The sequence below is a fragment of the Thermobia domestica genome, chromosome 9 (assembly GCF_964235325.1).
Source record: "Thermobia domestica chromosome 9, izTheDome1.hap1.1, whole genome shotgun sequence".
NCBI classification, from domain to species: domain Eukaryota; kingdom Metazoa; phylum Arthropoda; class Insecta; order Zygentoma; family Lepismatidae; genus Thermobia; species Thermobia domestica.
The window spans coordinates 134,855,707-134,880,791 of record NC_137462.1 but is presented as its reverse complement, the minus strand read 5'-3'; the positions used below and the strand labels follow the sequence as shown (position 1 = coordinate 134,880,791).

The 25,085-nt window shown below is 36.6% G+C and overlaps 1 protein-coding gene across 2 annotated transcripts; it reads right to left on the bottom strand.

Moving 5' to 3' along the window:
- Window positions 1-875: 875 nt before the first annotated feature.
- On the bottom strand, window positions 876-24,935 carry LOC145695051 (protein AATF-like). 2 transcript variants are annotated; one of them, XM_081771883.1, is made up of 2 exons: window positions 24,784-24,935; window positions 876-7,152 (listed from the first exon to the last, which is right to left on the bottom strand). In XM_081771883.1, exons 1-2 carry the CDS (start codon window positions 24,836-24,838, stop codon window positions 5,591-5,593), a joined length of 1,617 nt encoding a protein of 538 aa, XP_081628009.1. In that variant the 5' UTR covers window positions 24,839-24,935; the 3' UTR covers window positions 876-5,590. The 2 variants fall into 2 exon arrangements, with proteins under 2 accessions (XP_081628009.1, XP_081628010.1); XM_081771884.1 differs by having other exon boundaries at window positions 24,707-24,867.
- Between the last annotated feature and the right edge of the window lie 150 nt (window positions 24,936-25,085).

Genomic DNA, 25,085 nt, shown 5'->3' with positions numbered 1-25,085 from the left:
TGTGAACTTGGTGTTATACGTCATCACCGGGGAGCTCCAGCCTCGAGAACATATACACAATAGCAAGCTGAACAAAGCAAGCAGTGTGTCTGCACCCTTGGGACGATAGTCCTCGTGTCGTCGTTTGTTCGCGCGTAGCGCGCTTTCACAAGAGCAGCATTGACTGCTGCCTCAAAGTATAACGTGTGCATCTTCGAATTGTATAGTGACACAAATATACGTATATCTGCATTAGTGATTAAATATCTTATCCATTACGAAAGGCTTGTATTTGTGAACCAGTTGAGTAATTATCAGTGCAACTTATGGTTTAATACTAACGTGTGTGGAAGTTGAATCTATAATAGTTCTATTTACTAAACGTTTTGATACGACTAGTCAGTCGAATTTATTAATTACCACGACGAATATGAACTAAGCTCAAAGCACGAGTCGGCCGAGGCTGTGGACTAAACATCATACTCATAGCACCAACTTGGGATACTTATTGAGGAGATAGCAGTCGGGACTCAAACCTAGGACTTCGATTCCAGAACCAGCGCACATATTTGGACACGGGACGTCGAGGGAGCAACTCGTAAGGCTAGCCGAAGAAACACGTGAGTCAACTCTTAGTTAAGCCACGCCACCTCAACGTTAATAATAATGAATTGTTAATTATATGTATATTTGAAACTTGAATGCATGTAACATTTGTGCTTATACAGTAACATTATATTATTTCTATAAAAAAGAGTGATTTTATCATTTGTTGTATAGTTAATATTTAGTTCTATTATACGTGTAGCTTAACAAATATCTTTACGTTGTCTACATTTTCGTCTGCCGTGTTTCCAGTCACCGCAAGTCGGAATTGTAGGCATGGGCAGTGACCATAATCGTCGTAGCGTAACTGGAAATTAAGATTAAGAAAAAGGGGAATATATGAGAAAAAGTCAATCCGAACCACGACACATACATTAGTCTCAATAAGAAGCCGTCTTATATCTTAAAATGAAGCATGAAAATAGGTTAGGTTACATGGTTATTATTAGCAGGTTACACTATACCCCACAATCAAAAATATAACCCTATTCACGTTTTGCAAAGTAATAAGAAAATGACATTTGTATCTACACTAAAAGCACTTATTTTCATTATGTGTAGATGTATTTTTTTTTTTTTTGTGTGTGTGTGTGTGTGTGTGTGTGTAACAAAACAATCTCTGATACTACAGTTCACTTTTTCCTATAAATACGCTCTGTTAAAAGGATAATGTGTGGTCAGTTCTCCAATTGCCTCACGATACTAGATCAATACTGAAAAATCTGTCATTACTAGGAATAGAATCCGACAACAGCACGCTAACTAGGAACACATTTGTGTATATATTTCTAAATTTCTTTCGTATGTGGTGAAGAATAATTCATTATAAATAATTTAGCATAAAAATTCTAGAATATCATGCAAAGTTTTCAAAATGAAAATTACCGTAAGACGGGCAAACTTTGGCCATTTAAAGGTAAAAAGTGAATGGTGTATTTCTGACAAATCTGGTTTCAGATGATTCCAAAACTATGGTAACACCAGATGCACAGTGTCCAGTAGTAAGGAAATAAATCATATGTGCACTTCCTAAAATGCATGTAAGTACTGACCTCCGCGAACTTTTATGTGCAGAAAATGGTGTATGTTTGATAAAGAGTTCCCATTTTTTCTTTAACTTGCTTATTATTCTGGATTATTGAGCTAAAGTATCAATGTCTAAAATGCAGTGCATGGGGAACTATATAACCTAATTGACCCACTTTTTTTTTTTTTTTTTTTTTTTCAGGATAACTTTGGCCATCATTAATAATGCCGAAGAAGAAGCTGAAAGTGATAGGCAAAAGAGCGTATCAGTCTTACACAAACAACACGTTAGAAGAAGCAGTGAATAAAGTGCAGAGTGGACAGTTGACACAACGGCAAGCTTCAAAGCAATATAAAATACCACGTGGAACACTACAAAATAAACTGAAAGGGGCCCATGTCAAGAAAGTGGGTCGACCCATGGTATTAACCGAGCAAGAAGAAAATCTGGTTTTCTCTCTCATACACTGTGATGAATGGGGTTTCCCGTGAATTCTCTTGAACAATTCAAGGACAGATTCAAGGACAATATGCCAGGTGAGGATTGGGCTATGGGGTTTCTAAAACGACACAACGACAGAATTACCCAGAGACTGGCTGGTAATATTTCACGAGCTAGATCTACAGTTGGAAGGGAAGCATTAGACGCGCACTTCAGGAATCTTCAAGTGTGCATAGCCAACATTCCACCATCCAACATATTCAATTACAATTAATCCTGTTTGTTCGGATGACCCAGGGAAGAAAAAGGCAATTTTCAAGAAAAGCACTAAGTACTCTGAACGAATTGTGAATGCAACCAAAACAAACATTAGCTTTATGATGTACGTGTCAGGCAGTGGTGTGTGTCTCCCTCTTTTTGTTGTGTATCATTCTGAACATCTGTGAGAATCGTGGATTAGAGGAAGTCCAAAAGGTGCTACTCTTTGTGATCAACGCTGCTGCAGCTCAGGAGCTCGATTTGGAAGATCTTCCCACGGTTGGTTTGACAATGTTCATTTTGCTGAATGGTACTTCCAAAATCTTCTTGTCGCATGTACAAACGCTCGAGGGCCCAAAACTTCTCCTCGCTGATAACCTGTCATCGCATTTCTCTCCAGCAGTTATTCAATCTTGCGAGGAAAACATCAGATTTGTCTGCTTACTGCCGTCTTCAACCCATCTGACCCACCCACTCGACGTGTGTGTGTTTCGCCCTATCAAAGGGAAATGGAGAGCTATTTTGACACGTTGAAAGTTTCAAAACCCCGGCATATCTACGATATCAAAGGACAGGTTTCCAGGTCTTCTCAAAAAACTCTTTGCTGAATGTGCAGAAAACCTACACAACATTATCAGTGGTTTCGCAGCCCAAATCAAGTTTTGAACCAAGTTTCTCATGCAGAAGTTCGCACCAATAACGACGAAAATATGGCAACAAGGCTTTCTGAGTCTTTGCACGAGTTCTTCCAAGGACTAAGATATGGTGGTAGACAAAGGAGAACAAGGCGGAAAAAGAAAGTCAATATTGAACCAGGAAAGAGTGTAAGTACGGCAGATTTCAACAACAGCGCATCCAGTCGAAGTCAGAGTACACGATAGCACATCCAGTCCGGCAAACTCGACACTTGATGATGTAAGTGTTGACATAGACAATGATGCACCAAATCCATCAACTTCAGACAACACTGCGGGTGTTCGTGATGAAGACGAACCAGTTAGTGAGGGCGAAGACGCAGATGTTCCACACAGTGTAGAATTTCAAGAAACTGATCATGTTCTTGTGAACTTTCACGGCAAGAAAAAAGTACATACATACCTCTGCATCGTTGAAACCATATACTTGCAGCACAAAGAAGGTGAGGTGATGGCCATGAAGAAAGTCAAGGAAAACAATGGTAAAATGGCATTCCAAACTGTTGAAGACGATATTTCCTATGTGTCTTTTACTGGCGTTTTAAGAAAGGTTCCAAACCCAAGCATTGTATGTGTGGGAAACATGGTGCAATATGTATTTTATGCACTCACTGTTACTGCGTGAATTTATATTTCCTTACGGTATATCACCAATATCCTATTCCTAATGCAAAGTCAAAAGTGTAATGTACCAGTAACCTTTCTTCTACACAATATCAGCATTTCACTACTGGGTACCGGTACTGTATCTGCTCATTTATTAGTGGTGTATGTAGTTTCTTATGTATCGTAGTCTGTAAGTGTGAAGATGCACTAAACATATATCTACATTTTTGTTTATCACTTACGCCTATTGTGTAAACAAAATAGGTTGCACACGAGTAATACATATTTGCGCTATTAATTTACCTTGTGAAAGTTGTAGTATCTCAGAAACTGGTTGAGCGATTTTGGCCAAACAAAGACTGCTTAGTATAACTTTGGCCAATGACTTCAAATCTGCAAAGAAAATGGGGTGGCCAAAGTTACCCCGAAAGGTTTCTTTTAAATAAATACGTTCCTCTTGAGTGAGTATTAAAAAACAACCATAAAAATGATAATACTGATGTAGACCAACAATACTGCAACAGCACAAGGTATTCTTGCATTTAGATCCACAGGTACAGCTCTTTAAAACGTCAGCCTGGTTGGCGGTATATATTATTATTCCATAATGCTATCTGCACTGGTCTATCGGTTTTCGTGAGGTTACATAAGTCAAAGAGCGCTTAGTGGGTTACTTGTAAAAATCCAGCTGGCGTCAGCAGCGCAACCAGTGTTCGGTCAGGGAAACAAGCATTAACCAGCAAAGGGGAACCGGTGTGGTGATCATACATTTTTCCTCCGCATTAATACGCCCTGGTCTTTACAGACTCTTGCGCCACAGATTTTCTTTCCTATTATTATTATTATTATTATTTCCACATAAGAAATTGATCTGGCACAGCAACCGTATGATAATCATTAGATCTCTCAGTTAACATATACAAAACATAATTTATACATTATATAATCAATCACCAAGTGAAAGGTTTTGAAGAGGCTCTTGCGAGTTTTGAAAATAACCAGCTGAATGAGACTGAAAGAATACACTACACGCAAAGGTCTTAGCAAAGAAAACAAAGAGGACTCACCACCTTTCAATACCCTAAACCTGTCCATGAAAAAGATGAGGGGGATTGAAACGTCCATTCCACAGATGTGATATGGACAGAGCTTAAAAACCTGTTTCAAATGACTTGCCCGATTTCTCGCATGCTGCTAACACTAGCAGGGAGGAACACTAATCGCGCTGTTCCAAATCTTCACATGAAAAAAAAAAAGTGCGGTGTGGGGGGGGGGCTCAACTTAATTGAAAGCTAACAGTACAATTATACATCCGTATGTATAATCAATTCTCTACTATCAACCTGACTTTTTTTTTTGGGGGGGGGGACAATTTGTTCATTACTAACTGAGACATAGTCAAAAACATTCTACTTTTATTAGATAGGCGAAAACTCGACTTGGAGTAGGCAGAGGAAAGGACCAACTGCCTCACGAGGAACTATAAAAACGTTCATGTGGTTGATAACGGAAAGTATAAATTATACTGTAAAAACATAAACAATGCATTCCAGTTATTCATAATTAGAATCAAAATCCACTAAATGTATCTCGATGTAAACACGGATAACATAAGTCGAAACAATATCATATGGAAGAGTTTGTGTTACTGGAAGAGTAAACAAACTAACTTTGCTCTTTGTAACAAAGTCGCACCAACTTAAGTGAAACAAGTTTGTATTAACAAAATTCGTAGTGCACCATAATTTTCACTAGAGTTTCGTTAAGCCTATAATATAGCATTCAATCCTTTCAACCAACAGCTAATGTAGTATTTGCCTGTAATAAAATAACTGCTATTTCTTGTATTTTCTCTGTTGTATGATTAACGCAGGAATAAACGGGATCAGATTTAGAATTTCCTAAAGCTTTTACGACATATTGAAACAAAGAAATAACGGAACATTTCTAACTTTTACCACTACTACATTATTAACTTTCATGCACGACTACTGCCAAACAGAGATTTATACAATTCATTTTTAGCTTCCTCTGTCCACATGGATGAACTAATAGGAGCCATGAAATTCACTAACTTTGGATGAACATCGTACCGTATTCTACGACCTTTCGTGGCTTTAACATCAATCACCTTCTTCATTTTTGTCCTAATTTTTTGAAGTTCAAGCCATTTCCTTCCCAGTACTACTGGATCAGTAGTTTCTTCCGATTTGTTGTCAATAAATTCTCTTAATAACTGCTGGTAAAAATCACTATCATCAAATATTTCTGCATCATATTCTTTGAAGAATTTAGAATTTCTTGACGCTGTTTCATGCTCGCCTGATTCTTCACTACTTTTTACACTACTTTCAGTTTCTTCCTTTCCTAATACATCATACGCCGATCTTTTCAGCTGAGTTCTTTGTATCAACCGATTCCGGTCACTAAGAATATATTCGATCTGCTTTAGAGTCGGCTGTTCAAAACCTCTCATGCCGCGATGAACATTTCCAGACGCAATATTTGTTTTATCGTTCCACTTTTGTATCACACTATTTCGGTAATTTGCAAAACTTTTGTGTCTTTTACTAATAACTTCTGAATATTCACTTAACTTTCGTTTCCTAGTTTTAAGCTTCTTATTCTGATCAGAAGCATTGTCTTCAATTTCTTCATCTGACTCGCTAGTGATTTCTTCATCACTACCTTCCACAGCTTCATCAGTTTCTTGTGAAGATTTATCTAGATTTTTGGTCTCAGGATAGGACTTCAGAAGTTTCTCCTGAAGATCAAGAAGCTTATCTAACAAACTCCTAAGGGATGATTTAACACTAGATACATCCGACTGAAACTCGTTCCCACCGAAGTTTTGAAACAACTTATACGTATTGTATTGTGGTAACTGATTTGAACTTTGTACACATTTTTGCATATGCATTCTTGCTTCGAGTAAACTGTCCCACAGTGTTAATTGGCACTTAGTAGCTTTTGCTTTTTCAAGTTCCCCTTCTATATCTTTTCCTGGTAAATGCTGAAAAGTATCTTCGGCCTCATCTGGAGACGTAACGCCGCTTAATATATCACCACCAAAACTTCCATCTTCTGCACTCTCCTCCTCTGATGCATCACTATCTTCTTGTCCTGATGCTGACGAACCATCACTAGCAAACTCACCATCTGAGTCCTGATCATCATCTCCTTCCTCACTTTCTTCACCAGATTCTTCACTTTGTTCACTTTCACTAACATCTGCACGAACCGACACAGACTTTTCATTATCACTTATATCTCCCCACTCCTCTTTTAGAGCTTTTCTTGATATTTTCTTCCCAGAATACCTTACATCACTATCTTCAAGTAATGATGCATTACGCTTACGCAACACAGAAGTGTGTCCATGATCTCCGTCACTATCTTCATCTTCTGCTGGACCTTCGTCGTATATCCTTGGATTCGTAATATCATCGTCATCTGATTCGAAGGTCGGAGCTGGGTTAATTAAATCCACAACTTTTTCCGCAATTGTTTTTGGTTTCTGCTTCATTGTGTTAACGTTCACTGGAAAGAAAAGACAATTATTAGAGTATTTTTGGAGCATCAAGACGCTTATATTTACTACTGTACACATGAAATTTCCATACACCTATCCCTAAACCAAAGTTCTGACAATGCTGAGGTTTGTCAGCGAAAACGCGAAGTTCTAACATATTTAAAAGCTATAATAATCTGGAGGAGCAAAAGCAACTATTTCTCGAATTTACTGAAATTATTATATTATTAGAGTATGTTCTGTACTAAAAATCGTCGTTGAAAAAAAATCCTTTAATAAATTTAAATATGTATAGTGCTAGCAAATACAAACAAGGTCAAGGGTACAGAAAGCTTGAGCAATACCATTCAAGACACTAAATTTGCACGTTCATAGGAACATTGTTAAATACACTTCAACAAGAGTCTGAAATGAAAACTCCTTGTACACCATCATGGAAATATTAAATCGTAGTTTATACTTGACGATAGATGGTAGTTCAAAACAAGTGAAGAAACTATGAAAACAAGTGAAAGTGAACTACGTATTGATTTAGTTCAGACGCCTCCAAATTTTCACTATTTTGGCCCTTGTACGTCAAATGTAGGATATGTTAATTTACGTTAAGAAGAGTGATGTTTGTCCCTTGTTCTCCGTTTTTTTATTTTACTCTCCATAAGGCACCGATTTTTTACTTTATTTTACGGATAACAGAATGACTTCGACGAAAATATTATCGAACAGTTTAGAAAACTTGCGGTTCAATACCTAACGAGTGCGTTTTGATGTTATTTAAACTACAGGATCGAATACTTTGTTTTAAAGAAGAGACTATTTCTCTGCTCCTCTTCTGTAAAACTTAACCCAGCATCGATCATTAAAATAAAGAAAACCCGTGAAAACACAGAAAACAACGCGAAAAACATGATAGCAGCGATAATATTTATTTTTCTGCCTACTGGACAACCAGATCGTATAGCTATATTCGACTTTTTTCCCAAACCTAGCCGATATTCCTGTATAGTAAATCCTCTACAATATTTACACCTTGGCTTCATAATTTTACCAAAAGTACAGGCATACAAGTGGTGCAAGTACATAAAGCGCGTGTACTTACATCAGCAAGATTACTCGCAATATCTTCTAGCGTGGATATTCGTTTTTGTTTATTATGATCGGCTATTGAACTCTCCTGAGCAAAATTACTGAATTCAAGATAAAAATGACGTCAGTGCTGGTCATTTTCATCAAGTAGTCTTAAATTGTCTTGAACATGACTCTTGTTCAAGCTTTCTTTCACAACATTAAAAAACATTTAAAGGATGTTTAAGGTACACTGCAACTGAATTGAGGTTAATGGTCCTGTCATTCACTAATCTAAGAGGCACGGTTGCTCAGCAATACAGCACTTTCCTCACGAGTTTGAGCTGGACAATATTGTGTCCGTAGGTTTTCTCAGAGTTCATCCGTTTCCTCCCACATTTCTATTCCATCATATTTTTTTTCCCGAATTATCCACTTCCATTAATCATGCATCTTCTTTAGCCTAAATAGCACAACTGTAGGACGTGAAACTAGAAACTTCATTTCAGTTTTTGAAATTTATCTACTTGACTGTTTATCATTATACAAATCATACCGGAAATACAACTAGCATGCAGTTTATTAATGTAAATTCTTAAAGACTCCACCGTTGAATAATTGATTCATAAAGACGAACAATTATTCAAAGATGCGTATAGTTTATCCAGCGAAAGGTTAGAGCCTAGATGAAAAAAAGCATGTGCCTGAGAGAACTTCTTTCCATAACCCTCTTTATTATTGGCTCCTTGATACCTTACATCGTGCGACTCCTGTTAAGTTCGCTAAAAATTGTTCGAATAAAAGGAGACTGTTAATTGTAATAGACTCTTTAGAAATGTGTAATGTATCTGTATGTTATCTGTAAAGTTACTGTTACATGATATAACACATCTACTCTTGTACATAAGTACTTATATTAACTTAAAGTAGTTTTTTCTAAGGCATATTCGGAGACACACCACAAAAGAATCATAGTTACCACTCTGTTTATTTCAAGCTGGCTTTGGTCAAGTCTAAGGACGGTGGAAAATACAGGGTGGCGCCAAGCCGACTGACAAATTTCAAAGTTGAATATTGCGCAAGCGTAATAACTTATATTGATTGGCAGGGTGGAAACCGAAAGAGAAAAGAACGCCTCGTTATATGGTCAGTCACAATGAAACAGAGCACAGAACATCGTGTTATCTTAGTAGTTATTATGAAACTAAATTTGTTCTAGAAGTGCGAAACTTTAATGTTGGTCGACATGGTAAGGTTCCGTCTCGGAATACCGTATTGGCTTGGTTGAAGAAGTTTGAGGAGACTGGTAGTGCGTTGGATATGAAACATGGAGCTCCAAGAACAGTGTGAGCTCCTGAGAACGTGGATAGAGCAACATTAAAGTTTCGTCAAAAACAAAACAAAACAAAAAAAAAAAAAAAAAAAAAAAAAAGTTGCAATTCTGGCACAGATTTACTTTCGTAATAACTACAAACTGAGATAACACGATGTTCTGAGCTCTAATGCTTCATTGTGACTGACCATATAACGTGGCATTCTTTCCTTTTTGGGTTCCCGTCCCGCCAACCAATGAGTTATTACGCCTGTGCAATATTCAACTTTGGCTTGGCGCCATCCGATATAATTGAAATTCAGCTAATATAACTGTTTGATATCCTATATCATGTAAATACATCCGCTGTAATTTGCAGTTATGTGTAAGGAGATCACCGTGATTCTTTTTAGTTTCTCCATGTTTTATCTATTATACAACCACTCTCCTGAATGGGTGAAAGTGAAAACCAGTAAGTTGACAGAAACACAAAATGATGACCTTTCTTTACCCAAGTTTACAAGTTATCATCACTATTGTTAATCTATACCTCTGGAAGCAACTTCTCATGTGTTTTATAATTTTGTAAGCAGGAAAGGGGAGGAAACGTTTTTTCACTTCAATGCTTACGTTCAGCCCCGGGGGCAAATATACAAGTATACTTCTTCATGATAGTCATTTATTTCTTAATGTTCAGTTTCTAAGATATTGAAATATGTATTAACAAAGCAAAAGTTACAAAAAATTGTGAAGGTAACGGTTGCGTGGTATTTCAAAATTTATATGTAGTATTTTTGTATTAAAAAAAAAATCTGGAATAAGGTGGTAATTTAAAGGGGAAATTAGTTCAAACAGGGGATGATGCTCTATATCAAGAAAAGAAAGTTTCGAAATTTCCAACTTTGCAGAACTATCGTGCGTTAAGTTGGCAACCTTGACACAGTATATCAAACTCCCTGATAAGTGCATTCAAGTCATGGCGGACTCTTCACTTCTGTTGTTCAACATAAGAAGGGAAAGTCCTTAACTAGCGGAGGAAAAAAAAATCTGACTAAATGTAATCAATACATTTTCACACAAGTACAGCAAACTGCCAATCTAAAATTGACGTCTGCTGCAAGTATGTATAGTGTTCGAAAACATAAATTGGTTAGTGGCAATATTTTACGCAAAGCATTGTCATCTGCAAATAGTAACCCGAAAATTTATAAAAGCCTTCCCTTCTAATGATATTGAAAGAGATTAGTTTTCACTTCATTAATCGAAATTGTAAAAGTATGACAGTGCACCATGAGGATTTCATTTTGTGATGCAGAAAGTATCTTCGCAGAATATGAGAGCTCCAAAAAGAGGGAGGTAAAATGTATTTTTTGAAGAGACATGGGTGAATAAGAGAAACGTGACATCAACAGCACAGTTATATCCACGAAACATTCTTTTCTTTCACATTTAACTATTAGATTACAGAATCCGACAGCAAGGGAAAACGACTAATAATATTACATATTGATAGCCACGATGAATCTGTGAAAGACGACGACTTGGTTTTATAACAATTCGTTTTTACGGTATTGAAAAAAAAAAATCAAGGTTATATTAGATTTAATGTTCAGGTTGCATTAGCTTTAGCAAAAGAAAAGGAAAACACAACGATAAAGCTATTATTTATCATCAGAAGTTTCCAGATTCTTGTTTTGTGGCCAACCAAGAATAAGAGTCAACATTGTTCAGCTTAATTAGTACTTTTAAGAAAAAAAAAAAAAAAAACTTCATAAATTCTAATTGTATAGATTATATTTGAAATTATAGAGCTAAATTTTTTATGACTATTTATTCGTGCCAATTTATTAACAATTTACATCATAACAGATTGAAAGAGAAAAAAAAAATTTAAACATTTGCCTCCATTGTGGTATCTCTAAGATACTTTATCAACATTTTATAAAATGATATTGTTATATTGTTTTAACATATCTAGTCTCCAACATGATTCTCAAACATATCTCATTAATACATATAAAACTCATTATCAATCAAAGAATTGGCGATCCATCCCCTCTACTTATGTAGTTACAGAAGATTCTTTTACTTGGGCGTTCATTGCTTATAATGTCCCTGTCATTCATCAAACAATATGCAAGTTATGCAGACATAGGCAGTATCATCGCTACTACAATTCCATTTTTCAATTAAATAAAAAAAAAATACGAGTAGCATCATGTATTACTTTACGTTAGCCTATGCATCATTCGCATAATACATCTACTATGAAAGCACTACTATCAATGAAAATGATATATATATACAAATGTCTAGCGAGAACGAAAGAAAAGAAAAAAAAAAAATCTACATATGCTCGACGGGGTCCAATTACTGAAACGCCTCGTTAAAGAATTATTATTATTTTTAACTTATTATCTCTGTTTACAACTAATTAAACTTATAGAGGGATGGATACGCTCTACTGGAGAATAGCAAGTTGAAAAACATTCCAACGTTATTGGTTTCCAACGAGGCAAATATCAATGTAGGCACGAACATTTAATTCCGCACTGTAATTATGGCACGTTCAAAGTAAATATCTACCTAACTGAAAATAAACAAACATAGCACGAAATAGTATTTTGTAAATAGTAATGAACTCCGGAGGTATGTCCAGAGTAAAGTTCTCCCACATCGGCACAGATCTATTACTCGCACTCATCAAGATACGATATTAACATCGGAGGATATGTTATATTCAATTTTTCCTAACCTACAAAACTAAATATATGGTGCAACGAAATGAGATCATACATACGAAATAAGATTTTAAACCACTAATGTATTACGAGATACTATAAAAGGGCACACGACAAAATAATAATAATAGACACGTTTGAAATGCAATTTTATCAACATTACACGTCTTGAATATGCACATGACAAAATATGGCAAACACGGATACAAAAATACATTACAGATTAATATCAAAGGGACACACGACAAAATATAGGAAAGTACGCTCACATCACAATTGTTACCGGTTCTACACGTAAGAAATGGAAATTTTATCTAACCTACATGCATGTATTACAAATACGATTAAAAGACACGTTAATATATATATCAGAGCACTCTCAAAGAAATTTCATCTTAATGTTTACGACTGACATATGAAGCAATATTGAAGCGAATGAAATGAATTAAGAAATACTTAAATTTCTCAGACACGGAATATTCGTATGTGTGTTCATGATAAAGATTTCCCAACAAAATAGCATATATCACATTGCAATATATAAAAGACACGTATTAAATTTGGAAACACGGGTAAAAGCGAATCTAGCCTAACCTACATAGATATTATGGATCACACATTTGCAAAATTAGACCTAACCTAACCTACAGCAAATTTTTCACAAAATAAGGCATTATCACGGGACATAATTCGAGACATAATTCAGTAATGTATTTAACATAACCGATCTAATCTAAATATTCAAAATTTTCAAGGTACATTGCCATCGAAAGGTACGTACAAAGTAAAATATTACCCTAATATCAACATACATATTTTTCAAATTTACGTAGAGGCACACATAAGATTTAATAATTCAATTATACATGCTTGTAGCATAAGTGGATAATGACGATTGACAAGCTCAGAGACGCGTAACGCCCTTTAACTTAGTTACACATCCTGATTCTTAAAGATGCCATTTGCTGAACTGCTATACTGTTTATAAGAAAAATAAGAAAAGATGTTACCCGATTATCCGCAGGTTTCACAGAATAATAGTCCTCTCGCAAAGTAGGTTTCATCTACTTGCTTATTTAAAATCGAGAGATGACTCCTTCGGTACACCGGCTACACACTCCACGAACGTAGAATATCTTTCCGGTCCGCCGCAGCAATCAGCTTCGATGAATTACATCTCCCATTCCATTACTGCATATGTCTAGTAATGGCGGAGATGACATTCGATGGCTTGTGGCCGAAAAAGGTTTTCACTAAATTTTGACTTTTATTAGACTCCTCCGTATCTATTTCTTCCAAATAACGTCTTAGGTTAGTCTAAACCATGATTTTGACTAGGTTACAGGCCGAATTACACTTTTAGTTACAGAATTTCTAAAATTTTTGGAGGAGCTAACAAGCCATCGTTTTTCAACACTGAAATCTACTAATCCACTGCGTCATCTTACACTCGTAGCCAGGCCTCTATAAACGTGGTTTCTACTATTATATCTTTGATTATAATTCGCATAATTTTACCATAAATACATATCGATTCAAGAATCTAACTGTAAAAATCATGAATTTCTATATCTATTTTAATATCTAACTTACCGAAAACTCTATTCAATAAATAAATAATTAAAAGATTATTCTCTCCCGGCAATTATTTAGAAATTGCCATAGTAACGGAGAACTTCCTTTCACCGCCGAGCCGCCATCTTTTACACTGTTATTTCCACGTATAGCGATTCGAACGCCCTCTTGCGGCAATAACCAAAGAAATCGCCATGTTAGCAGTAATATAGTGTAACAAGTGACCGTCGAGCTAATTCACAAACGAATGAAATCTAATAATAAAACTATATCAAAATATTCGGTAAGCTTTAGTTGTATCTAGTCTTACTTATACTAATTGTTCTAAAATACTGTATAAACTGTAAAGAAGCAGTCACCGGTAAGAGTTAGATTTAGAAGATTTCCGAATGTGTTTATATACGTATATCATATCAAAAATTGAGTGCGTGTATTCTTTTGGTGCCATTCCTTGTACTAACAATACAAAACAAATTAACATTAAATTAGTGTAAACTTACACGTAACGAAACTGAAAACAAATTAACATTAAATTAGTGTAGACTTACACGTAACAAAACTGGGCACAGTAATATTATGCGGGAACCAACTTCGACTTCAACCGGTACACATAACAATACGGATCCAATGTAAACAAACCGGTAATTGGTTTGTTACAGTTTTTCAATCAATCAATTAATCAGACAGACAGACAAATAAATAAATAGGCGAATACCATGACGAAATGACTCGCGAGGTATACAAGAACTGGTTTAAAAATATTTTACCAATACTGCAAATAGTGTGATTGTTATGGATTATGCCCCTTACCACAACGTAAAATTGGAATGTGTTCCTAATAAATCTTAGAGGAAAGCTGACATTTTGGCTTCAGACCAAAAGATCACAATTGACGAAGGATTTGTTAGGGCCGAATTATCGGAGTTGATCAAATCACACCGGAAAGAATTCGAAAAATATATAACTGATGATTTGGGCAACCTAGTAGATCATGCTGTTCTAAGGTTACTCTCTTAACACCGTCCTTTAAATTTAATATACAGATGGTGATCAGAAAAAAGGAAACACCTGAACGAAAATGCAACTTACCAGATTAATATGATGTCGGGCCACCTTTCGCCTTCAGAACAGCCTTGATGCGACGCGGGATGGAGGCATAGAGGTCGTGAATAGTACAAGTGGAATTTTACACCATTCCTCGTGCAGGGTATCGGCCAATTCTGTGAGAGAGGATGGAGGTGGAAATCGTCCCCGGAGTCGTTTCCAAGACGGATCACAGATGTGCAATTATGTTGAGATCTGGGGATTCGGCGGGCCAGGGGAGGTGTCGAACTTCATCCCGATGTTCCTCAAACCACACTGCAACAACGCCAGCTGTGTGAATGCGTGCATTATCATCCTGGAAGATGGCGTCTTTGTCCGGGAACAACATCTGAACCATAGAATGCAAGTGGTCTCCTAAAATTGCGACATAATCGTTGGCAGTGATTCGTCCGCTAAGTGTGACCACAGGACCCAATGAAAATCATGATATGGCGGCCCACAGCATCACCGAGCCGCCGCCATGTTTCACAGTTGGGCAAAGACACTGCAGATCATAAGGTTCTTTGGGCGTTCTCTACACATAAACACGGCTCGTGGTTGGGAATAGGGTGAAGGATGACTCATCCGACCATATCACACGTTTCCAGTCCTCAACGGCCCACGTTGCATGGTCGCGGCACCATTTGCGGCGTGCGAAAGCGTTATGTCGCGGCACCATTTGCGGCGTGCGAAAGCGTTATGGTCCCTGATGAGCGTTTGGCCCGTGCAACACGACCCCGTAAGTTCATGTCATGTAATTCGCGGCGGACTGTGATTGTCGAAACAGGGTGGGGGAGGCGCTGATTGAGTTCCTCCGTCACTTGCTCCGCAGTGGCACGACGGTTCTGCGTGACAATGCACTTTAATACCCGGCGTGACCTGTCACTCATGATTTTCTTCCGCCCACTGTTCCGCTTCCCCGATGTGGTTTTCCCGTGTGTTGTGTAGGCCGTCATCACCTTCGACACTGTCCCACGCGACACACCTAACACAGTAGCCACTGCCGTCACACTCACTCCACATAACCGCGCACCAACAATTTGCCCTCTTTGAAAATCTGAGAGGTCTCCCATTTTACACCACCTCCGTCTGCTGCAGCCACTGGATACTGCTGTTCCACTGCGCCTGACGTAGTATGGAGACCGACCTAACACACCACCACCAGCGGTCCGGCGCTGCGGGCGCCACGACACAACTGCCAACCCATACATCTGACGTGTTGCCAACTACAGATGTTTCCATTTTTCTGATCACCATCTGTAACTGGTCTGGAACTATGTGCAAGGATATATGAAAAAAAAATCCATGCTTCCTGATATGCGAAAATTTGTTTACGCGGCATTCGAAATAACACCTACGAATTGAAGTAAGTATATATATAAGGCATCTTATGCAAGAGGAACAGAAAATGAGAGGCATAGAGGATTAATTAACAGTGTAGTCGAAACATGCATAGTTAATGTGCAGAAGGAATCTTCAAGTGATTGTAATACTGTGGAAGACAGAGTGGAGCTTCTCTCCAATCCTAATTTTTCTGATCAATGTTGACTCACGTAAATATTATTTAAATTTCGTATTAATGCAAATCACTTTACCTGGCTTTCTCTATGTGGTTATTTTCAATGTCTGTTTTCCTTCCTACAGGGTGTCTTCTAAAATTCCAAAATGAAATTTCGTGACCTTTTCTTCACCAAATCAAAATCTCCTAACATTTTCAAGAGCGAATTTGAGTGCGAATTAGGCCGAATTTTCACTCATGCGATAGAAACGTACTTTGCTTGTGATTTGGTAGCGTCTAAAGCCTACCATAGACATTTTTGGTGGTGGATTTTGAAGTTTTATAGAAAAAAAATTTCTAATCTGTACTTAAAAAAAAAAATCGTGACCCAAAAGCTAAATTTGGTGACATTCGTGACCGATAGACACCCTGTTCCTACCAACTTATAATTCTTGTTTTCCCGCCATAAAAGTCGTGTGGCTGCTATGAAACGCGTGCACGAATCGATTGAACCTTGTTCGGTAAGTAGATTTGTTTATTTCGATTCGAATCTTTCGCTGGATGTTGTATAGACAACTGTTTAGGAGGCTTCGGAAACCTTTAAACTCACAGAATACTCGACAAAATCCTGTCACAACTCGAATGCGTAAAATGAAGAAAAAATATTCCTTGACAAAAAAAAAACAAACAAATAGTGAAAGCAGTTGCTTTTAAACTGTCAGTAAGTTTTTTTTTTTTTTTTTTTTTTTTTTTTGAAAATTCTTACAATTGCATTTTTTCCTCTTTTGCTAATGCACTTCATTTAGCCAAAACTGAATTTTTCTGAGAAAAGTAAGGTTTCTGATTGCCTCGAAATACTGCGTAGGGAACATCTTATCGGAAGCTTCGTCTTCTCTCCACACCCAAAAGGACACCAAGTACTTCTATGATTTCTTTGAGTATATCCAACTACCCCGTCAGCTCAGACCATCATTACTTAGCTACTGTTTAACACTATATTGAAAAAAAGAAAAAAAAATCCAGACCAAAATCGGTGGTCGCCGGTCGGAAGGAGAGAGGTGGTCGTTCATGGAGTCGTTTCAATACGAAAACAAGAATCCTAACAACATTAGCTTCTGAAAATTCCTATAAAAGTAAATAAGGAATAGTCACGTGTTAGATAATTTTAAACAAAGTACAATAATGTGAAACAACTGTTGTATTGTACTCATATACAATTAAAAGGAAAGCTGGAGCAACTAAAACCTCAGGAACTAGAAATTTATCATACTACGCTCCTTCTGCTAACCGATCTTCACCTTTCCATGTAAGTTATTACGGTCGAAATGCTGAAAACGAGATATACAAATTGTGAGAACGTTTTAAGGCCAAGAAAAAAAATTAAAGAACCTACTTAAAACATACATTAGACATTGTTAATATGATAAAAAGACCAATTCTGATCAAAGCATATACTATTTAGTGAATAATATCGTTACAGTTTTGGCAAAGTATCTTTGCCTTCTGAATGTGTCTGATGAGGGCACGTATTATTTACTAAATAGTATATGCTTTGGTCAGAATATGTCTTTTATTTTATACAAAATATTCAAAAGCTAGAATGAGTGATGTTAATATGTATATTTATAACCTCTCATTAGATTAATTCGTTGAAGAGTGGTTTTCTTGCATTGCTATATAACAGTATCAACGGTAATTCTTCCTCCTACTCACTACCCTGTTTCCACAATCCATCAAATTATCTCATATTTTAACTGACCAGCCTCAACAATAATATGAGTTTCCTAAGTGGAATATTCCACACTTTAATAAAAATGTAATGAAATCTTTAAGTTTTATGTCCCACGATTATGCCGGTGACGGTGATGATGAGAAATGAATGACATGGTGGAATGAAGAAAATGTGAGGAAATGGGAGAAGCCCGAGAAAACTCACGCAAAGGGTGTTTGTCCACCACAAAGTTCACTTGGCGCAAGCTGGGATCGAACTTCATGGTTTAATAAGTTGCCTATATAAAGATTTATCTTCTCTTCCATGTAGAAATTGTATAACGAATAAACAAACAAAACAAAATTCAATTTAATTTTTCAAACGGAAGTATTTACAGTAAACCAGTTAATGTCGTGTTGAAGCACCATCCCTCCACTACCAGGGTTCATACAAAAATACTGAACTCATTTTCCCTGAACTTTCCAGGTTTTCCAGGTATTAATTTTGCAATTTCCAGGTCTAGTAGAAGAAACTAACAATAAGAGAACATACATTTACGAATAATATATTTATATATTTAAGAATGGCCACCTTTTTCCTCAATGAACGATTGCAATTAAATATTGAGTCACAAGGAAATAAATAAAATTTAAGTTGAAAAAATATTAAGTTCTGAAGCCTACTAAGGGAATTAATAAGTAAATACTTTTGTTCTATACTTGAATATACAAAAAATATACAAAAATATTGAACTCAATTTCCCTGAGATATCCAGGTTTTCCAGGTAGTGTATGAAACCTATGTTTGCATGAACTTTGGACTCGACCGACCTCGGCAGTTTTTAATACGGCGTCATTCCTTGAACCCGTGTAACTGTGCTGTATCAGAATATGGCTAACTTGGACGTTTAACATAGGATTATCGGTAAGTTTATTCTGAAACTTCGACAGACGCCAACTAAAATATTCCGACTGCTGACAGAGGCATAACGTGAAACTTGTATGCCTAGAGTACACGTCTTCCAGACGTTTCTCGCATGGGCAAGCTTGTTGAAAATGAAAACAATGATCTCAGGCAGACCGCGGTCTTCACTTAGATACAAACGTTAGCAGAGCACGCGAAATAATCAGAGTGACCAAAGATTGAGTGTGCGTGTAGTGACTGAACTAATGAACTTGGACAGAAAAGCTGTTAGGTAGATCATCACAGAAGAATTAAACATGAGGAAGATCTCTGACTCTTGTGTGCCCAAAAATCTCTTGCAGGAATACAATGCCTACAAGAGTTGTATCAGACATGTTACAATGCATCGAATACGAACCAGACTTGTTGGAATCTGTGATCACCTTCGGCAAAACCATGGACTTTTAACGACGACCAAGAGACTAAGCGGTAATCCATGCAGTGGAAGTCCCCCTGTTCCCCGAAAAAGCACGCATGCCACGCTCAAAATTTAAGACTATGCTGCTTGTGTTCTCTGATATTCATGACAGGTAATGTATGAGTTGGTTTCTACTGGAGACATTTAATCAGCATTCGAACAGACATCCCGAAGAAAGGAAGAAAGAAAGAAAAAGGCCCCAAATGTGGAAACAAGGATGAATTCTGAACTAGGACAACGCATCGGCTCCTAATGCTATGTCTGGGGATTTTTGGCACATAGAACATCTCCCTTACTAGCCAGATCTGGCACCATGCTGACTGTATTTCCTCGAGAGGAAATGAAATCAACATGGTGCGAGATCTCGGGACTAAAGTCGCCTCAAGGGAGCACTGAGGTTAAATCCATTTTTCGTCTCTTGATACTTTAAAATGGGACACACTTTCTTCACAGTTGTCAGGAACTGAAATTGCTATACACTTAAGTAAATATACAAATATAGTTTCAACGTCTCGAAAGAAGGAACGACAGAAGAGTGACTGGGTTCATACCATGTTACGATGATGTTCGTGTGCTATAGTATATTTTTTGAACTCATATCTTTATAACCTTTTTCAGACTAAGCTGAAGATGAGGACCATGTTCCTCGACAATACTACTTATTTTTTTTGGGGGGGGAGGGGGGGAAGGGGACTTTTGTGATGATTATGAAGCTTTCCATTTTATTTGATATACTGTATTTATGTTTAATCACTGTTTCAAGTAAGTTCGTTCATTGCTTTTAACCTGCTAACCATTTTTACACTTTCCTTTTAGTTAGTGAATGAAATAAGATATATATTTAATAATGAAATACTAACCTCCAAATCCACTTAAACACCTGTTTCACTAATGTAATTCTATACGTTTCGATAATACCTTCATTATCATCATGACTTCTCATTGATATGTGAGAAAACTTTAGATTGCTTCGTGGGCTCACTGGTATATTTTCAGTCTAATAAACCACTTGAAGGGTTGATAAACTTCAACGTCACATAATGTGTAGCTTCCTGTTTACCCTGTTTAAGTCCTTGGTAAAGTTATTCGTGGATGAAAAATCAACTAAGTTAAAAGTAAGCATTGACCTCTTATCCAGAAAGATTATTTCTACTGAATAAAATGTCAGTGATTATTTCTAATCTATAACATGTATCTGATAACAAGCAAAATCAACTAATTTTAATTCCATACTCATCATCTAAATGCCTACTTGGGTTCGAATTACCGAAGCAGGGTGTCTATTAAAATTTCAAAATGAAATTTCGTGACCTTCTCTTTACCAAACCATAAAATTTCATATCATTCTCAAGAGTGAATTAGGCCGAATTTGCATGCATGCGATAGAAGCGTGCTTTACGTACGATTTGGTAGAAACTAACGCCGACCGTAAACATTTTCGGTGGTGAATTTCGACTTTTATACAACAAAATTTTCGTCTGTACTTATATTTGTAGAGATAAAGAAAAAATCGTTACCTGAAAGATAAATTTCGTGACTTTCTCTTGACTTTCATGACCATATTCTGAATTCATGACTTTCGTGACCGACAGAAACCCTGCGAAGGAACATGAGAAACTACTCTGTTCTAAATTCTTCAATGTTTGTTATTCGATGAAATTACACTAGTTTTTAAAGATTGAAGAACTTAAAAACAGGGAGAAGTATCTCATATTATGTATTTCGGTATTCGATATCAGGTCAGCACTTCGATTACAGTATGGGGCACATGATTAAAGTCAGTCAGTCTTTCATCCACGAGTTATTTCACCAGATGTCAAGAACGTAAACGCTTTGTGTGACGCTGAAATTCATCAACCCTTGAAGTGGTTATTGGAATAGTGAATTTAGAGTTGTGCTTTTTGCTGTTAACGAAATATAATAATGTTTATTTTTTCTGAAGATTGAAAATTTATCATTAGGGAAGTGCACGAACAAATAATAATAATAATAATAATAATAACAATAATAATAATAATAATAATAATAATAATAATAATAATAATAATAATAATAATAATAATAAAAGTCGTTAAATGTATTGATGATGCTAAGTTAAAGTCAGTGTTTCATCACCCTCAGTTTTATCCCTGCGTGAACCACGTAAGTGGTTAAAATGAAGTTGGATTCAACAGAAGGAACGATTAAGTACAATAAGTTCCAAATTATAATGACGCTCACAACAACTTAGACCAAAGATGGGGAACTTTTTTGTTTTCTAAATTCATAAACTTCAGACAACAAAACTGAGGTACTTTAACTCAGCTTCAATTTTTAAGCTGGCAGAGGTATAACACCGTATAGAACTGGTAAAAATAGTCTACATATTTGTCTATACGATTGTACACGAAAGCACTAAAGTAAGACCTCAGTCATTGAGCGAAAGGATTCATTAGCGTAGTTAAGAAGAGAACGTTCAAAAAATCTGAAGTGTTTGTGGATATGTGTCACTCATATCGTCAATCGCTTTTAATAATTCTACATCGAAAATACGTCTCCAATGCCATATACAGGGTGTACAGATTGATTGATTTATTTTTTAGTTTAGTGTCCCTTTCAGCAGCGAGGCTATGTGAGACGTGGACCTACTGATTAACGTGGAATCCGAACCACATGAGCTCCGCCGGGAAACGAACCCGGGTCTCCCACGCCAAAGGCGCGTACGCTAACCGCTTAGCCACGAGGGAGCTCCAGAACGAAGGATTATATATATGTTTAAGGAATAAAACACACTGCAATTGGGAAATTATATTAACATGCCGATAATTAACGATATTGAATATACGAATGGCTACAGAACCATCAACTCGATCAGGCTGGGTCTATCACACCTGTAGGCCGTGCAGTGTGCAGGCAGTGAAAATTTCCTGCAAGCAGACAACTGACAGTGAGCAGTCACAGATCAACTGTTTTAATTCACCAAGGTGATTGACTGCCAATAAAATTTACAGACCGAATTTGTAAAAATATTTTAATAGATCGTCTGCAAATAACCAAAATATGCTGTGTTCTCACTTGTGTGATCTGCTTCTATGCTCTGTTAAGCACGAAGTTGGCTAGTTTAGTGAGGAGAAGTGAAGAATCAGAAAGCAGTGTGCTAACTCAAAGTGTGCAACCACAGAAGTGTCCGAGAGTTAAGGGAACTACATATTTATGAAATTTATGCAAGTAACATCGGGATATTACCTATAATGACAATAATAACGTATAAATACATAATCCAACACGTAAGGTAAGTGTATTTATTCCATGTACAGTGTTTTGCATTATGCTAGTTTATGTGTATACCTTCCATCGCTAACGTGCTTTCTCTCAACAGATGCAGCCCGCGCGGGCTCTTCTATTACACTCCTGCCCTAACTCGCTCTGGTAGCATTTGTGCTGGACAATGTTTATTTGAAGGGGCCAAGGTTACTTCGCCTTACAATTTCGCTAAGTCCTGTTAATATTAGGTTAACTTAGTTTGGTATTTTCGATAAGGGCAAGGTTCTAGAACAGGTCTACTAGCCGGAGGCCAAATTATGTGAATTACAACAAAGTAAACTATTAACTAACCAAAATACCACTTGCATAAAATAATTTCTTCCAATAACCCACATTATAAAATAACAGTGGGGGTGCGGAGCGTTAATTATTTTATTATTTTAGAATATATGGGGAAGGTTCTAGAGCACAGGACCCCCATATAGGTTAGTGGCTAGGTAGGATTCTTTTGCGAGCGAAGGCGGGTTAGAGCCCCGCAGGGCATGTTGTTTTCTGTCTTTATTACAGCTAATTGGGAAGGGGACCTGTGTTCTATTGTAGAACCTTCCCTTTCCTTCCCATTGATGGGTCCGACCAGAGAATCTTCACACTTGTCTTTTCTTCACCATTAATGGTGTTGATTTGGTGCACCAACATCAAGTCAAGTGTGCTAAAAATGCAGAAAGCATTATTTGTGTAAAAATTGAATTATTTATATTAGAAATTGTATAAAAAGTTTACAAATGGCGGACCCGCCATTTGCAATAGTTGACCGACATAAAAGTCGAAGTGCCTGAATAAGATTGTTAAAAATGGACGTAAGTTAAAAAACAGAATTCAGTATAAGCATAAAATAGCTAAAGCAAATGTCGAATTCAGGTAAATTATCGAATTGTCAAAATCGGTAAGAATTGGTCAAAATTGGGGAGGTCCAGTGGGATGAAGAGGGCCAGCTACCCAGATGGCAAGGGTGTAAAAGTGAGAAAAACTGGAAAATCAATGAAATTTAGATAAGTAGAATACCGGTATTTGTGGATGAATGTAGTTGAATTTGTGTAGGGGTATGTTTAGTACAAGGGGTCCAGAAGCACGTAAAAAACAAAATTTACAGGAGAAATGAGTGATGCAAGTACTTAGACGTAACATAACGTAACCTAATCTAACATAAACTAACGTAAGCTAACCTGAACTAACCTAAACTAACGTAATATTAGTAGAAATAAGCGAAATTCTATCATTTTTTGGAAAATTGTGCGGGACTCCTGCACTAATATAACATAAACTAAACTAACCTAACGCAACCTAAACTAGCCTAACCTAACTTAAGCTAACCAACCCTACCCTAAACTAACCGAATGTGAACAGAAATTACCAAAATTGTAACATTTTTTTAGAGAAAAGAGCTGGACCCCTTCTGTTAAACATAGGCCTTTGTGTATAAATGTAAATGTGTGTAATGAATGTAAAATGTACACTTTTTACTTAATCCCCTTCCTCTTCTGAGCAACACACCAGGGATGTTCATTCTATCACCGTCACCTCTGAACCCACCACCACTCCTCGAAACTATGTCTACTTCACACTTAGATCTATATCATACGGAATTTATTTATTTATTTTGCAAGTCTTAGCCACCGCGGCCCCCTACAGAGTGAATTTCTGAAACAGAAGTAATTATATATGCCATGAATTTATATATGGATTCGTACATTTTATCTGAACCAAATCAATATTGTGAGCAAGTTCCAATGCGACGTTAACCTACAGTCGTTGAAATAAGAGCTCTCAATATTAATATTCAAGTATAAAGTTATATACTATTGTTTCAGTTATTAATAATCACAAATAATTTCACTTCACTTAAAATAACCACATGTAGCTTACTATCTCTATATATAAATTACAACTTTATAATACCTTCTGTATTTGTTTAAGATTAGTTTTTGTCACTGTAATAAAAATACAACGAAATAATACTAAATTCATGCCCTTACACAAGAACCACATGCACATGAAACACGTTTTCCTGCACACAGCATTGGAAAACATTCACACTGGAAAAACACCAGGGACAAATGATTTTTGCTCAACCTACAGTAGAATACATTTCACTATGAGCAAGCATGAATGGGTGTCTCATTTCGTATTCTTTGCAAGGAAGCAATGCAAAATTTTCGTTTTGGAATCCAGCACAAAATTTTTAAGGTATTCACTACTACAAGTTCTAATAAATATTTTGTATTGCTTTTTGGTCTGCAAATTTAACAACACAGATACGGAATGAGACCGATGGCAA